This window comes from Camarhynchus parvulus, chromosome 6 (assembly GCF_901933205.1).
Source record: "Camarhynchus parvulus chromosome 6, STF_HiC, whole genome shotgun sequence".
NCBI lineage: Eukaryota > Metazoa > Chordata > Aves > Passeriformes > Thraupidae > Camarhynchus > Camarhynchus parvulus.
The window spans coordinates 31,864,666-31,879,560 of record NC_044576.1 but is presented as its reverse complement, the minus strand read 5'-3'; the positions used below and the strand labels follow the sequence as shown (position 1 = coordinate 31,879,560).

The following is a 14,895-nucleotide window of genomic DNA, read 5'->3' as shown; positions in this document are numbered from 1 at the left end:
AATATCCAATCTAGAGCTACTCTCTGGCACTAGGAAGCCACTCCAGGTCCTTGCCCAAAGTGTCTCTCCATCTTTCTTGTCAGCTCCCTTCAGGAGCTAAAGGAAGGCCTCAGTCAGGTCACCCCAAAACTTCTCCAGGCTGAACAATCCCAATTCTCTCAGCCTCCCCTCACAGCAGAGCTGCTCCATCCCTCTGATCAACTTGGTGGCCTCCTCTGGACTTGTTCCAGCAGGTTCTTGTCCTTCCCTTGCTGGAGACCCCAAAGCTGGATGCAGAATTCCGGGTGGGATCTCACCAATGTGGGAGCAGAGAGGCAGAATGAACTGGGACAATGTGTAATACTCAAAGCAGAGAGGTCATTGCTTATTTTCAGCCTTAAAATGTTAGGATTTTCACAAAAAGTCATAACTTCAACTAGAAATAAAGGGTTTCAATAGCTCCTAGACAATAACTGCCTCTGGACTTAAGGAACTGGGCACAGTACTACTGTGTATTCATTCAGCAGTCATGACTCTGAAATGTATTTTGCAATTTAGCACCTAAGGCACAACCTTTTGGTGCTTTATGAACTCATCTTTGGCAGCAGATGCAGGGCACTGTTTGCTGGCAGAATTGGGCTAGTAGGAGACACAAACATATTAGCAAATCGAGCCTTACTCTCTGTGTGTATATAGAGAGCTCAACATCATCTGCTCTCCTCCCAGCCCTCGCTGCATCAGGCTGACTGCACATTGGGAAAATTTCCTCCGAGGGCGTTGTTCTCCAAAGGCATAAGCGGTGCTGCTCCCTGACATCCAAGGTTTGAGCAATTTGGTTAGAAGATATGACAAGGTTCAGGAATCTTTTCAAATTGCTTGCTTTAGTGAGGAGAAGCTATGCAAATTCTCTGTGTGTCAACTAGGATATCGTGTTTTCTTTGTGGAAGAAATAAATTGTTTTCCAGCATTGATAAATTTGTCAGGGCAATTTATGGGCAAAGAGCAAGAGGCACTAAGAAGTCACCGCTGCTAAGACTGAGGGGTTTTTTGGTTTGCTTTTTTTGTTTGTTTGGTTGGGGTTTTTTTTGTTTTGTTTTGTTTTGGGGGTTGGTTTTTTGTTGCTCTTCCTAGTGAGGTGCGATAAAAAGTGAAATATTGTTTGTTTTCTTCTGTACTCTGCTCTTGTACTCTACTCCATCCGGAGTGCTAGAGCAGGCCCAGAGGAGGGCACAGCAGTGATTACAAGGATGGAACACCTATGAGTAAAGGTTGAGAGAATTGGAATTGTTCTGCCTGGAGAAGAGAAGGCTCCAAGGAGACCTCAGAGCCCCTTCCAGCGCCTAAAGAAGCTCTAAGAGAGCTGGAGAAGTTCTTAGGACAAGGGCATGGAGGGACAGGACACAGGGAATGGCTTCCCACTGCCAGAGGGCAGGGTTAGATGGGATATTGGGAAGGAATTGTTCCCTGTGATGGTGGGGAAGCCCTGGCACAGGGTGCCCAGAGAAACTTTGGCTGCTCCTGGATCCCTGGAACTGTCCAAGGCCAAGCTGGACAGGGCTTGGAGCAGCCTGGGATAGTGGAAGATATCCCTGCCCATGATAGCAGATGGAACTGGATGAATTTTAAGGTCCTTTCCAACCCAAACCAGTCAATGATTTTTTTTTATAAAACCAGAATGTACGTATGAAACACACCTCACAGTTCCCCTTAAACACCCAGATCTTCTGATTACAAAATGCTCTCCAGGTGTAATTTAGCCTGGGGAAAGGTCAGGGTTGCGCTGGCTTGTTCCAGCCTGCCCCTGCTCACCTGCTGGTCCCAGCTCAAAGCTCCAGCTCAGAGCACACCGGGCCCTCCTGGACCTCACTCCCCCCACGTTCCCTCCCTCTCTCCCAAGGCAGCAGAGCCTGAAGTTCGGCGCTCCATCAATGCCCTTCCATGCGGAGAAGGGCAGGGCATGGGGACAATGGATGGACCGTGACAGACTGGGGAGGATGCTGGTGTAGGAAAAAACATCTGGCAGAGGAGCTCCATGAGCAATTCCTTAGCAACCTCTGTGAATCCCTGGCTGTTATTTTGAATTATTTTCTTTTAGCCATGTATTAAAAGATTGGGAAAAAGCTCATGTTCATCTCTCGGGAAGAGAAAGGTCAGAGTTGAGCACACACAGAGCACCTGTCATCACATCCCTGGGAAACCTGCAGCCACCAGCGGAGGTACCACCACCATCCCACACACTTCCTATTCCCAGGAATGTTTTCCCAATTCCTCTCAATTTTTTCGTCAGTGCTCGCCCTTTTCTACAGCGACTTCCTCCAGGGCACAAGTGCGGATGAGCGGTGACAGCGGCGGGAGGGCGCGGGGGCGGAGGGGGTCCATGTGGGGGGTTCTCTGGCTACAAAGATTGCGCTCAAGGCTAATTCGACAGAGCGGAGACGAGTCCTCAGTTTGAGGGACGGGGATGCCGTTGTGAGGGATCAGGGAAGGTGGTGAGGGAAGGGGGGACGGGATCAGCCGGTCCGAGGGCCGGAGCCCTCAGTCTGAGGAAAAGTGAACCTGGTCCGAGGGCCGGAGCGCTCGCTGAGGGCCGGAGTGCCGGTGTGAGGGACAGGGGAAGGAGGTGAGGGAAGGAATAACGGAGCCCTCGCTCTGAGGGCCGGGGGCACCGCCCCTGAGGGCCGGGGGTAGGCGGGGCCCTGGCTCGCGCGCACCCGCCAATGGGGAGCCCACGCGCCAAGGGGAGGCGCCGCAGCGCGGGGGCGGCAGCTGCCAATCAGCCCCGATAGCCAATCGGCGGGCGCGATTTTAGTGACGTCCCGCGGGAGAGGCGGAGCGAGGAGCGGTGACAGTGGCCCGCGGCCGCATCCGCCTCTCATCCGCGGGCCCCGGCACCGGCAGCACCTCCGGCACCTCCAGCAGCACCAGGTACGGCCCGTCCGGCCCTCGGGGGCCATCTCTGCCTCTCTCCGGGCCACCGTAGCCCCGTTCTCTCCCGCCGCAGCCGGCCCCGTCGGCAAGGCCCCGGGAGCGCTGTCACTGCGCGGGGAGCGGGGGAGGTGACAGTCCCTCCCCGCGTCTGTGCCTGTGCCAGCCCCGCTCCGCGATGCCACATCCCTGCCTCTGCATTGTCTTTGACCGTAGCCTTCGGGGAGGTGGCCAGCGGGATCTGGTATTTCGCCGCTGGGTTTATTGCTTTTCCTTATTTTTATTATTTTTTTTCCATTTGTTTTGCTGGAGAAAAGAAGGCTCAGAGGGGACTTTATCCTTTCTATAACTCTCTGAAAGGGGACTGTAGCCAGGCAGGGATCGGGCTCTTCTCTCAGGTGACAATGACAGGATGAGAGGAAATGGGCTCAAGCTGTGCCAGAGGAGGTTCAGGTTGGACATCAGGAAGAAATTCTTCCCTGGAAGGGTGATTGGACATTAGAAGGGGCAGCCCAGGGAGGTTTGGAGTGCCCATCCCTGGAGGTGTCCAAGGAAGGGCTGGATGTGGCCCTCAGTGCTCTGGGCTGGGGACAAGGTGGGGATCAGGCACAGGTTGGACTCAATGGTCTCAGAGGTCTTTTCCAGCCTCAGTGACTCTGCAGTTCTTGTCTGCCAGCCTAGGTCCTGAGCTGTTCCTGCTGTGGGGCTGGTCTGCACAGGCAGCTCGGCATGTCCACTCTGATGTCCCCCCTGCTTGTCCCCTTGAGGGTTCACCCCTTTGTCTCAGCTGGTAGAGGCTGCAGCCTGACACCAATTCCTCTCTGCTCTATCAACATGAACCTGAGTGTTTTCATGTTTGACAACATCCCCCCTTTACCTTGGGGTGTTTTTCAGTGTCAGGTTCATACAACCATTCAATTTACCTGTGCAGTCTGCAGGATCCTGTCTGGATAATCTTGCTCAATAGCTGAGCAAAGCTGTTCAAGTGTTTTACAGCTGTGTTTTGAGTGGTTTTCTGTTCTGATGCAAGACTTCTTCCAGTTGGTGTAATTTCCTGGTTTCCTGATTCCTGTACTGCCTGCTCCAGTGCACGATCATATTTCTCACTCTTGGTAATGAGTTTGATTTTATTTCATTTTGTTTGCTTGGGTTTTTCTCCTTATTATGCCCCTCCTCTTTCGTGAAATTTCTGTTCACCTTGTCCTGCTGATCATCAACCCCAAATTTTCCCTCTCCTTTTAACTCCAGATTCATCTGTAATTCTCAGTTTTACTCAGCTCTTCTCCATGTAATCTTCCACACTTGGCTAAAGTGATGTGGCCTTACTAGCACAGTGTGCAGGGCAATTCCCTTCATGGAGGAAAAAGCCCTTTAAAAAAATCTGATTAATATTTTCCAATATGCAAGAAGAAAAGCAAGAACCTCAAACTGGGGATCTGTGATCCTTCATGCAGAGAGGTACCTCTGATACAGGGCAGATAAGAGTTTAACTTTTTTGTACCTTTCATTTCAAGAATGTCTGGAAAATCTCCAAAATCCAGAAGCTTGTGATAGGATTAGCTGCTCTGCCATGGAGGTGTTCCAGGGGCCAGGATGTCACAGACCAATTACATTTTAGGGCTTGAGCAGGTTGAAATTTTGAGTCATTAGATTTTTTTCTTGCACAGAGAAGTATTTGTCTTTTTTGTTTGCAAGATCCTTGAATAATAACCTTGAAAAGTATTAACACAAAGGGCTAATCTTTAACAGCTGGAGACATGCCCAGAGTTGTGCAGCATTCATCTCTTGCTGGAATGGAGAATACCGACTCTTCCTCAACACTTGGATTTTGGTAGATGGAGAAAAGTCTTCTGGCTTTGGTTAGAACTGAGGAGCAGAAATATAATACCTGGGGAGTCTGCTGAAAGAAATGCCTCTCTGTTCAAGGCAGCACATTCAGGGTGTGTTTTTTTCCAAAGTAAATTAGGGATAAATCCATGACTTACTACTGCTGTCTTCTGCAAGCAGCCTGAAATAACAGCGCCCTTGTGTAAGCCATGCTTGCATCCTGCTGTTGGTATTTAGGGGAGGTTTTGCAGTCTGCCTCTGCTGGGTGGTGCAGCAGTGTCCAGGCTGCTCAGCTCTTCACTCTGCTGTGCAGTGTCGCAGGGAGGCTGCATTTGATAAGCAGAGCACTTGTTGTGATCTGTGATCCTGCTCTGGGGATTAAACCTTTTGCCAGTTTGTCAGTGGGATGTTCTTCTGTGAGACCAGAACCCTGAGCTTTGGGAACTCTTGGCTCTCTGCTGTTCCCTGCTGTGGGAAGAGCTTCCTCAAACAGCTTTTCAAGTGCCAGCTCACATCCTCTTCTCTGTGAAGTATCTTTATATTGACTGAGGTGGAGGCACGGAGAAGAAATCAAAGTGCATTTTCCTCATGAAATCCTACCCTCAGGCTATCCCTAAATGGTGAAAATACAAGGTTATGTATTCAGGGGAAGTTGCTGGGAAAATAAGAGTGCTCTAATGATCATTAATATCTGACATATTCTTACTTTACATCTATTTTTTGATCATAGAATCCCAGAACGGTTTGGGTTGGAAGGGACCTTAAAGCTCATCCAGTGCCATGGGCAGGGACACCTTCCATATCCCCATCCAACCTGGCCTTGGACACTTCCAGGGATAGCCAATACCAGTTTGTGACATGATTTGTCTGATGAAAATCTAGTAGAAAATGGGCATTTCAATAGAACAAGAAATGTGATGAGCTTAACTTTCTTCCTGTAGTTTATATTAGTAAATCAGAATTTAAGGGGCAGTGAAAAAGGAACACTTACAGGAAAAATGATGTAACTAGTTCACAGACTTGCTGAGTCACACAGTTTAGTTTATTCTTTCTGTTTCTGTAAGTGTAGAGAATAGAAAAAATGAATTGTTTGATGTTAATCCCACGTTAATTTATACTTCATATAAGCTTTCTTGGCTGAATTGCAAAATAGTTGTGGAACCTGTAATCCTGGCAGTAAAACCACTTCAATCGTGTCAGACATTTCTTCTGAAGAGTTCTTAGTGCTAATTATTAACTTTCTTTATTTTTTTCCCCTCCAGACCTGCATCAGAATTCCTGAAGGCCATCATGCTTTCCAAGCTGACCCGCTGCCAGCACCTCGCTGTTCTCTGCCGAGGTCTTCATTCCTCACTGAGCTCTGCTACCTCAGTTGCTCCCAAAAAAACCATTCAGAGGCCTCTCTCCTCAGATTTAATCTTTGAACGTGAGGCCAAATATGGTGCTCACAACTATCACCCACTGCCTGTTGCTCTGGAAAGAGGAAAAGGTATTTTATTTAGGTTTTTCCTGGAGGTTGCAGGTGTTGTATGTCTGTGGAGATGAATGAGAACATGGCAGAGTGATTTTGATCTGATTGATTTCTGAATCTTTGTTGGATTTTTTTTTGGGTAGGATTAAGATAATTGATGAAATAAAGTCAGCAAATTGTTGATTAGAGAGCTGGATCATTATGCATAAGGGCACCTGAAAAAATTGTGGTGTCTCTAAAATGATTCAAAGGGTTGATAATTTCCAGAATAACTCAGCAAGAAAATTTTTAAGCAACTTAATTTATTCCGTTACTTTGTGTGGAGAGGTTTAATGTTAATGTGAGCAGGAAAATGTGCTTTGGAACCCTATCTAAATCCTTGTGGACTGTTCATATATTATCACTTAATTTAAATTTACTCTGGTCTTTAATTGTGTTTGAGGAGCCTTTTTTGGTCTTGTGTCTTCTTTTATTTTGTGTGCTGACCACAGGTTTGTTTTTCCAGGTGTTTACGTGTGGGATGTTGAAGGTAGGAAGTATTTTGACTTTCTGAGTGCTTACAGTGCAGTCAACCAAGGCCACTGTCACCCAAAGATTGTGGATGCTCTGAAATCCCAGTCTGAAAAACTGACCCTGACATCCAGAGCATTCTACAACGACGTCCTTGGGGAATATGAGGAGCTGGTCACCAAAATGTTCAATTACAACAAAGTTCTTCCAATGAACACAGGTAAAGAAATATTTTGTTGCCATTTCAGTTCTTGTCTCTGAGATTCATTGTTTGTGTAACATTTTCTACTGCACTGATGGCCTGTGTCATGTACAAGAGTGATAATGGTGCTGCTTTATGTTTTAGGAGTGGAAGCTGGAGAAACTGCCTGCAAACTGGCTCGGAAATGGGCCTACACTGTGAAAGGAATTCCAAAATACAAAGCTAAAATCATTTTTGCAGGTATGTTAAGTGTGTGTTATGAGTTGAGGACTTGAGGATCTGGACACTGGGTTACTGGGAGGCAGCCTGAAGTCACAGGGAAAGAAAGAACATCCAGTCCTCCATGCTCTTTTAATCACTTAAAGTGCAGTACTTTTTATTCCGGAGTTGTTGTTCCTGCATAACTTTTTTGTGGGTTAATTCCTCAGATTGGTGCCACACCTCTCCCAGATTGCTCAGTAGGGTTAAGATGCCCTCTTGGCTTCACCCGCCACGGCTTTTGTCCTGTATTTTCCAGGTCTTCCAGAAACTGGCATTATCAGAGTTATTTTCAATTTTCCAGACTACTAACAAAACTTAAGGAAATTATTTTGTATAGTTGTCAGGTCTTAGAGTGTAATTTTCTTTTCGTTTTTGATATAGCAGCAGAGTGTATTTATGGCACCAATGCAAAATGCTAACAATTAGGAGGGGGGATGCTAATATCTTGTTAGATAACCCTTAAAATGCATCTACAAGTGGCAAGTGAGATGTTCTTTAAAGTGTTCTGGCTCTTGGTCAGTTTTGTACCAATTTCCCCCTTTTTTTTCCAGCTGGCAACTTCTGGGGCAGGACAATGTCTGCCATCTCCAGTTCTACTGACCCATCCAGCTATGATGGCTTTGGGCCCTTCATGCCGGGATTTGAACTGATCCCATACAATGATCTACCAGCTCTTGAGGTATTTGACAATTTTTTGTTCTTTTATATGGAATCATTTTACAATATCTCTTTGGTAAATAGCAAGGAAGATCAGATAGTTGTACTTTGAAACATGTGCTTTGACATTAAGATATTTGTAAGTAGATGTATATAAGGAATGTGTTTGTTATAACTGTGGATAGGAAATGTGGGTAAATTCTGCTTTGGTTTTGATTTTCAGTTAAGCTTTAGGATGTGAAAGAAAAACTACATGATCTGTTTAATTTCCCAGCCACCTGGTCTAGTGGAAATGTCCCTGCCCATGGCAAGAAGTGGGATGGGATGAGCTTTAAGGTCCCTTCCCACCCAAACCATCCTGTGATTCTATCACTAGAATTCACTGCAGTTGCAAATATTCATTTCCAGTTTCACAGCATCCTTAAAACCATGCCAGGCTGCTGTTTCACTTTCACAAGCTCCTGAAATGCCAGTGATTCCCAGTATTTCCCTGTGTTTTCTGAGGTTAATCCTGTTAAGCACCAGGGAAGGGGTGACCTTGATTAGGTACCTGTGAGTAAAAACCTCTGTACCTGTTGTGTCTGCTTCATACAAGTGAGTGGGCTTTGGAGATTGAGGGATTATAGGACAGAGCTGCTTTTCTCCTTGGACTTGGCTTAGGGGACACAAAGGTCTCTCAGTGGGCTGCAGCTGCAGTGTGGAAAGGCTTGTTCAGGTCTGAACCTACAGCAGGCTGCCCATGGTGAAAGGCCTGCAAGTATTTAATGCCTTCATTAGAGCTGAATTCACTCTGCTCATGGGGCAAAGCTGAATAAAGCTGTAGTAAGTTCATGCTGGGAGTCATTAGATCTCTTGTGCCTCGTGGACTTCTAAACCTTTTTGAACTTGATACTGCAGAATGAACCTGTGGACTTTGCTTTAAGGTAAAATTGTCTGGAGGGGCTCAATTCTTTTTTTTTTGTTTAAGGGAAGAGTTGAGCAATTGTTTGTATTGTATGGGGCAATATGAAACTGAAGATATTTCTGAGGTGATTTATGAAATGATCTGATAAACTGCTTTGCAGTTTAAAGCTGGATTTGCAGTTTGCAAGGTTTGTACTTCCCAAGCCAGCACAGCAGCTGATTTCACACTGCCAATGGTGACACAGCTTTGGAACTGAAGTGGCATTCAGAGAGAGCTGCCTGACAGCAATGCTGCTCTCATCCTTTGAGGAAGAACACTAGGGTTAGATCAGGTTCTGTTACATGTATTTTCTGTATTTGACCAGACTAAAAGCTTTTTCTTTTTGTCTCTCCTCTCCCTGTGCCCAATGTTGCAGCGGGCCCTTCAAGACCCCAACGTGGCAGCTTTCATGGTGGAGCCAATTCAAGGGGAAGCAGGTGTGATTGTTCCTGACAAAGGCTATCTCACAGGAGTGAGGGACCTCTGCACAAAGCACAATGTGAGAATTCACTGTAACATCAGACATTAAACACTTAACAGTACACACTGTGTTTACTGGTGTAACTTGTAAGGTCACCCTTCTATGCAAGGTGTACAACTTTATATGCAATTTAATAATTCCCTCTTCTTTCAGTGGAATAATGAAGAGATACCTCTTGTGTTTTCGGGCAATATCTCACTAAAGAGTACTTCTTAGCAGTGCACATTTTTCACTATTTCTTACTATTGTCACTGATTTAAGTTTCTAATTAATATTCTTCAACTAGATTTATTTTATATTCATTTAACTTCTAATTTCTTTTCCACATTATGAGTTTCCAATTACCATGGCTATCCAAGACCTTTGTTGCTGATGTGCATAACTGCTGCCAAGAATCAGTAACAATAATGGGTCACTGAATGAAACACTGAGGAAAATGGTTATCAGTGATCTCTGATTTTAAAATCAGTGGTCTCTCTGTTCCAGTAGAATTCAGATTCCTAATTTGTAAGTGCTAGTCATAATTATTTTCATATTTTCAAAGAAAGACATTGACATATTATTAATTAAATTGTCTTCATTACTGCTGTGATACCTGAAAAAATTGTATTAGGATTGGTTTAGGAATGCCAGTGAAAGTAATTCCCTGTTCTGTTTGGATTTTTCTTCTCTTTAAAGGTTCTGTTTATTGCTGATGAAATACAGACTGGTTTAGCCAGAACAGGGAAAATGCTGGCTGTTGACCATGAAAATGTGAGACCTGATATAATTCTTCTTGGAAAGGCCCTTTCTGGTGGCTTATACCCTGTGAGTACTAAAGAAATACCAATAATTTAAAGTAACATAAAATTACCCAAACATTTGTTGAATAATCTTTTTTTTTTTCTTAGTCATCAACACTGAAAATCTGCCAGTTGGAAGAACAATAAATCTGATGTTTGTTGTACTTGGAAATTGTTGTTTGCAAGACTAACTATGATTTATGACCAGACAGTCCAGCTTGAGAGAGACATAATAAAATAATGGAATACCAAATACTACCTTTATAGCTGAACAACTGGCATTATTTCATTTGTCTGGCATGCCTGCATGGCTGATTTTATCCTCTTGGAGTGACTTAAATTCCTGCTGATTAGGCTGGAAATTACAATGCCTTGAACTATTTTGGCCAACTGACAGGATTTCTGAGTTGTTAAACCAAGTATTGAAGCTTAAACTCTTGAAATAATATTCAGTTTGGAGAAATTCCCCTCACTGGGATTGAAAGTTGTGTTACCACTATAGCTAAGTGTATTTAAGGGATTAATTATGGGATTGTCAGATCTGCTGTTCTGCTGGGAATGTAAATGTAATTTATCACCATAGGCTGAAAACTTCCTGAGTTTTGAGGGAAGGTTTGCTTTAGATATATTAAAGTTTCCTGTTGTAAGTATGTGAGTTTGCTGTCCTTCTCATTTTAGGTCTCAGCAGTGCTGTGTGATGATGAAGTTATGCTGACCATTAAACCTGGTGAACACGGATCCACGTATGGAGGAAATCCATTAGCTTGCCGTGTGGCAATGGCAGCACTGGAGGTTTGTGTGGGGGGATAGAGATCTGGAATCCAAATTAAAAAGGGTCTCGTGATCTTTGCTTAAATAAATGGTGTTATTTTTCATGCTATCAGTAGAAATCTAGCTTTAAATAAGTATGGAAAATTGGTAGAGGGTATCTGTAGATCATAAAACAAATTTTAATTTTTTTACTGGAAATGTGGCCTGCTTCCTGTGTTCTTATGATCTTAAGGTCTTAAATGTCAAAATAAAGTTCATCTAGAGGAAGTTTCAAGGCAATTATGTAAATTTGGCCAAATACCTTCATTAATTTCAGGAAGGCATTTTGAAATTGGCTTATTTTACTATATCAGCAGAAGCTGCTGCTCTGTGAGCTTGAGAACAGGTATGGATCTCAAATGGAAACTACAATGTCCTGTCCAGAAGGTACAACTCAATTATTCTGTGGTTGCTTAATTGACTACATTGATGCAGGTCACACAGAAAACCTCATCACTACCCAGTACTCAGACTTGGAGAGATTCAGAGCCTTCAGAGGTTTGCTGTTTACTTGCAAATAACAGCAAACAAAGAGCACTTTATTTAAAATAAAATTTCAAAGACATTATTGTTTCTTGTACACATGAATGAGAAAAGGCTTAATATAATCCTGCTGGGACTTGCAGCCTGTGCAGGGACACTGTGGCTGCAACAGCTTTTGTGAATCAGCAGGTTCAGTGTCATTACCTATCCTGCCCCATGGTAAACAAAACAAATGCAGTGCCCTTCAGCTGATTGTAGATCTGACTTCTCTTTAGGTAATTGAAGAAGAAAATCTGGCAAAAAATGCAGAAATAATGGGCAATCTGCTAAGAAGTGAGCTCATGAAGACTCCATCTAATATTGTGACTGCTGTAAGAGGAAAAGGGCTCTTGAATGCAATCGTAATTCGGGAAACCAAAGGTGAGGAAATAAAACCAACTGCACAAACACAGCATGGAGAAGTATTTTTCAACTTAAATTGTAGGTAGGGGATGGCATGGAGACATGATGTTTGTGTTCAGAACATGGCTATAGTACTGTAGTACCACTGAAAATTAATTTAAGTTACTGTGTGCTGTTAAAAATAGGGGTTTTTAATCAAGAAAGGCTGAATGGTTGTTTTTAAATTATTTGAACTCTTTTATGATTTGATAATGTTTAAACCTGATGGTGAATCTGCCTCCCAACAAATACCTTTATCTCTTCTCTTTGGGAAAAAACTGTCTACAGCTGGAACACCAGTTCCTGCCAGATTATGGGAGCATGGGCTGGGATTAGTTGTTTTCAGAAGAGTTTGAAGAGTACAATGAATACAGGAGGGTACAAAGAAGAAAAAAGTTAATGATGGAGAGCAAGTTTCTAGGGAGAAATTATATCAGACTAATATTGAATTATGTCAGAAATCTGAATATCAAGGTGCTTGATCAAGGGATAAAGTGCTGCAGGAAGGTGGTGTCATTTTCCACAATGATGTGCTGAAACCCAGATTACATAAACATAACCTTATCTGAAATCCTGTCCACATGTTCCCTTACCTCCTCCTCACATGCTTCCCCTTTTAAAATTTATTTTAAAAATCTAACTGAGTGCCAGACAAGCACTGAGCTGTGAAGGAGCAGAACTCTGTGTGCTGAGGCAAAGGACATCTCTGGAGCAGTGTCACTCTGTGCAGATTCCAGAGAGTGACCTCTCCTTTGTGAGCACCCAACATCACCCCTCTGCCAGCTGGCACACAGCACCAGGTGCTGCAGGTGTGACACCTCCTCTGCTGTGCTGGGAACATCCTCAATGTCCTGCTGATGTTCTCCCTCCCTCCCTCTCTCCCTCCCGTTGCAGACTACGATGCCTGGAAGGTGTGTCTGCGGCTCCGCGACAACGGGCTCCTGGCCAAGCCCACGCACGGCGACATCATCCGCCTGGCCCCGCCCCTCGTCATCAAGGAGGATGAGATCAGAGAGTCCATCGAAATCATCCACAAGACCATCCTGTCCTTCTGAAAACATGGCTCTTACAGCCTGGCTGCTGACTGGTCCAACGGAGTGTGTTCAAATGTGCGTGATGAAGGCCTGCTCTTGAAGCAAGCATCTCTCATTCCTTTTATCTAAGAGGACTTGACTATTAAAACATAGCTGTATCTTTAAATTATAATAGCTCTGTAGAAAATACAGAATGATTTTAAAGACTTTCCAGTCTTTAAATACTTGGAAATAAAGTTCTGTACATACTGAATAACTAAGTTGGAGTATTTGAGGGAGATACCTATAGAAATCTGCTTAATTGTTTTAAGTCTTGCCCAGAGTTTAAAGTGTGATTTATATATATATATATATATATATTTTAGGTTGCTGTGCACTCTCATATCACTCTCCAAAACATGGCATTTGGCAATTTTTGCCTCTCAGCAAGATGTCTGTAGGATGGAAGCACTTATCATTGTGGGTGAATTTCTGTTTTTCATGTGCAGCTTGAAAAAAATTTCTAATGCTGAAGGTTTGACAAACTGGGTGTTATGCTGGTGGACTTGAGAAGCATCGAGCTGTGTTCTGTGTGTACAATATTTTGATTGTATGACAAGAGATGCTGTTTGGCTTTGCAATCTTGTAAAATAAATCTGAACATTTAGATCTGTTTTTACTGTTACAAAACTTTCTATCATCTGGATGTTTATATTAAAACACATTTTGCATTAAAAAAAATATGTTGACGTGCAATGAAAATACTCTGAGTCTTCAGAAGGAGCAAACCTCATAGAAGTTTGGAGTTTTAAATTTTTCTTAGCTGGTTTTAGCTGAACTAAGCCCCAATCAATCAATCAATCACATAGTTAAAATGTTCCCTTTGCTGAGCATAGGGGTTAAATACAGTTACATGCTCATAAAATAATCCTTTGGGAGTTGGAAGGCACCTTAGTTCATGGCAGCGACCCAATGGGGTGACTGAACATTTTCCCTTCCTTGCCTTGGGTGATGTGTCAGCTGTGGGTGAAGTAACACTGAACTGAAATACCTGAGAGAAACCATGGGGTAAACAGCACTTGCTGGAGACCTTTCAGAGCCCCAACAGGTAAACTTCCAAAACCCTTGGCAGCACAAAAGTTGACTTTTTTTAGAGTTACAAGGCTGGCAAGGATGAAGGACATGCTCAGGTCTGTTCCTGCCCCAGCTCTGCCACTGTTTGCCTAATTGCCAGAAGGGGCTGTAGGGCAGAAGGTTCCAGTCTGTGTTCTGGTGCTTCCCTGTCCTCACTCTCAGCAATATTCCTGCCACCTGTGTGTCATGCTGCCATTGTGCCCCTCAGGCCACAGAGCATTGTATTTTCCTTCTGTGCAACACCATCCACGTACCTAAAGTTTGTGGTTGTTCTTGTTTCAGTTCTTACCCCTTTTCTGGTTAAAATTCTCTTTTTTTTCCTCCAGAGGTGCCGTTTTCTAGAGCCCTTGCTATTCTGCAATACCCTGCTCCCCCATTCCCTCACTAAAGCTGGGAAGAGCCAGTCAAGTTCACATGATTTGGGCGCTGTCCTGTAGCTCATGCCCACCATTGTGGAGGATTTTTTTTTTCTTGAAACTGTTTTAAAGTACAGCTTTGAAGCTGTTCCCCCTCAATTATTTTATTTATGTAATAAACAAGAATTGTATATAAAACTCTGTGACTTGCTTTACTCACTTGTACTCTCTGAGAATATTTTTTTTGTCTGCTGATGATCAATTTGAGCTCAGATTTTACCCAACCCACTTTCTGGTTGCAGTTTTAATAGGCCAAGACTCTTCAGAACTTGAGAAGTTTTTCTTTTTTTCCAGCACAACATTGTTGAATCTCTGAGCTCTTAATTTGTCTTTAGTTGCTTCATGAATCCAATTTTTTTGCAAGCTTATGAAAATTCCCAAGTCATCCTAAATTGCCCTTATTTAATGATGGGGTAATTGAGTTTTCTCTTTTAACCTGAAAGCTCTTTGGCCCTCTTAAGTAATCAAGGTCCAGGGTGTGTGTCTGGAACCAGAGCTAGAGCAGACAGAGGGTTTTGATGGTTTGGTTTATTACAGTTCAATGCCAGAACAAGTACAAA

General features: G+C 43.7%; 1 protein-coding gene across 1 annotated transcript; it reads left to right on the top strand.

Annotated features, from left to right (window-relative positions):
• The first annotated feature begins 2,803 nt into the window (after window positions 1–2,803).
• On the top strand, window positions 2,804–13,071 carry OAT (ornithine aminotransferase). The gene is made up of 10 exons (XM_030950940.1): window positions 2,804–2,904; window positions 5,994–6,220; window positions 6,708–6,932; window positions 7,059–7,154; window positions 7,727–7,854; window positions 9,152–9,274; window positions 9,935–10,063; window positions 10,717–10,830; window positions 11,607–11,751; window positions 12,667–13,071. Exons 2-10 carry the CDS (start codon window positions 6,022–6,024, stop codon window positions 12,825–12,827), a joined length of 1,320 nt encoding a protein of 439 aa, XP_030806800.1. The 5' UTR covers window positions 2,804–2,904; window positions 5,994–6,021; the 3' UTR covers window positions 12,828–13,071.
• The last annotated feature ends 1,824 nt before the right edge of the window (window positions 13,072–14,895 follow it).

Excerpts from the sequence above, each read along its gene's own strand:
- OAT (XM_030950940.1), top strand. The coding sequence starts at position 6,022 with ATGCTTTCCAAGCTGACCCGCTGCCAGCACCTCGCTGTTCTCTGCCGA. Across the intron at positions 6,221-6,707 it reads TGCTCTGGAAAGAGGAAAAG|GTGTTTACGTGTGGGATGTT; the intron begins GTATTTTATTTA and ends TTGTTTTTCCAG. Across the intron at positions 10,064-10,716 it reads TTTCTGGTGGCTTATACCCT|GTCTCAGCAGTGCTGTGTGA; the intron begins GTGAGTACTAAA and ends TTCTCATTTTAG.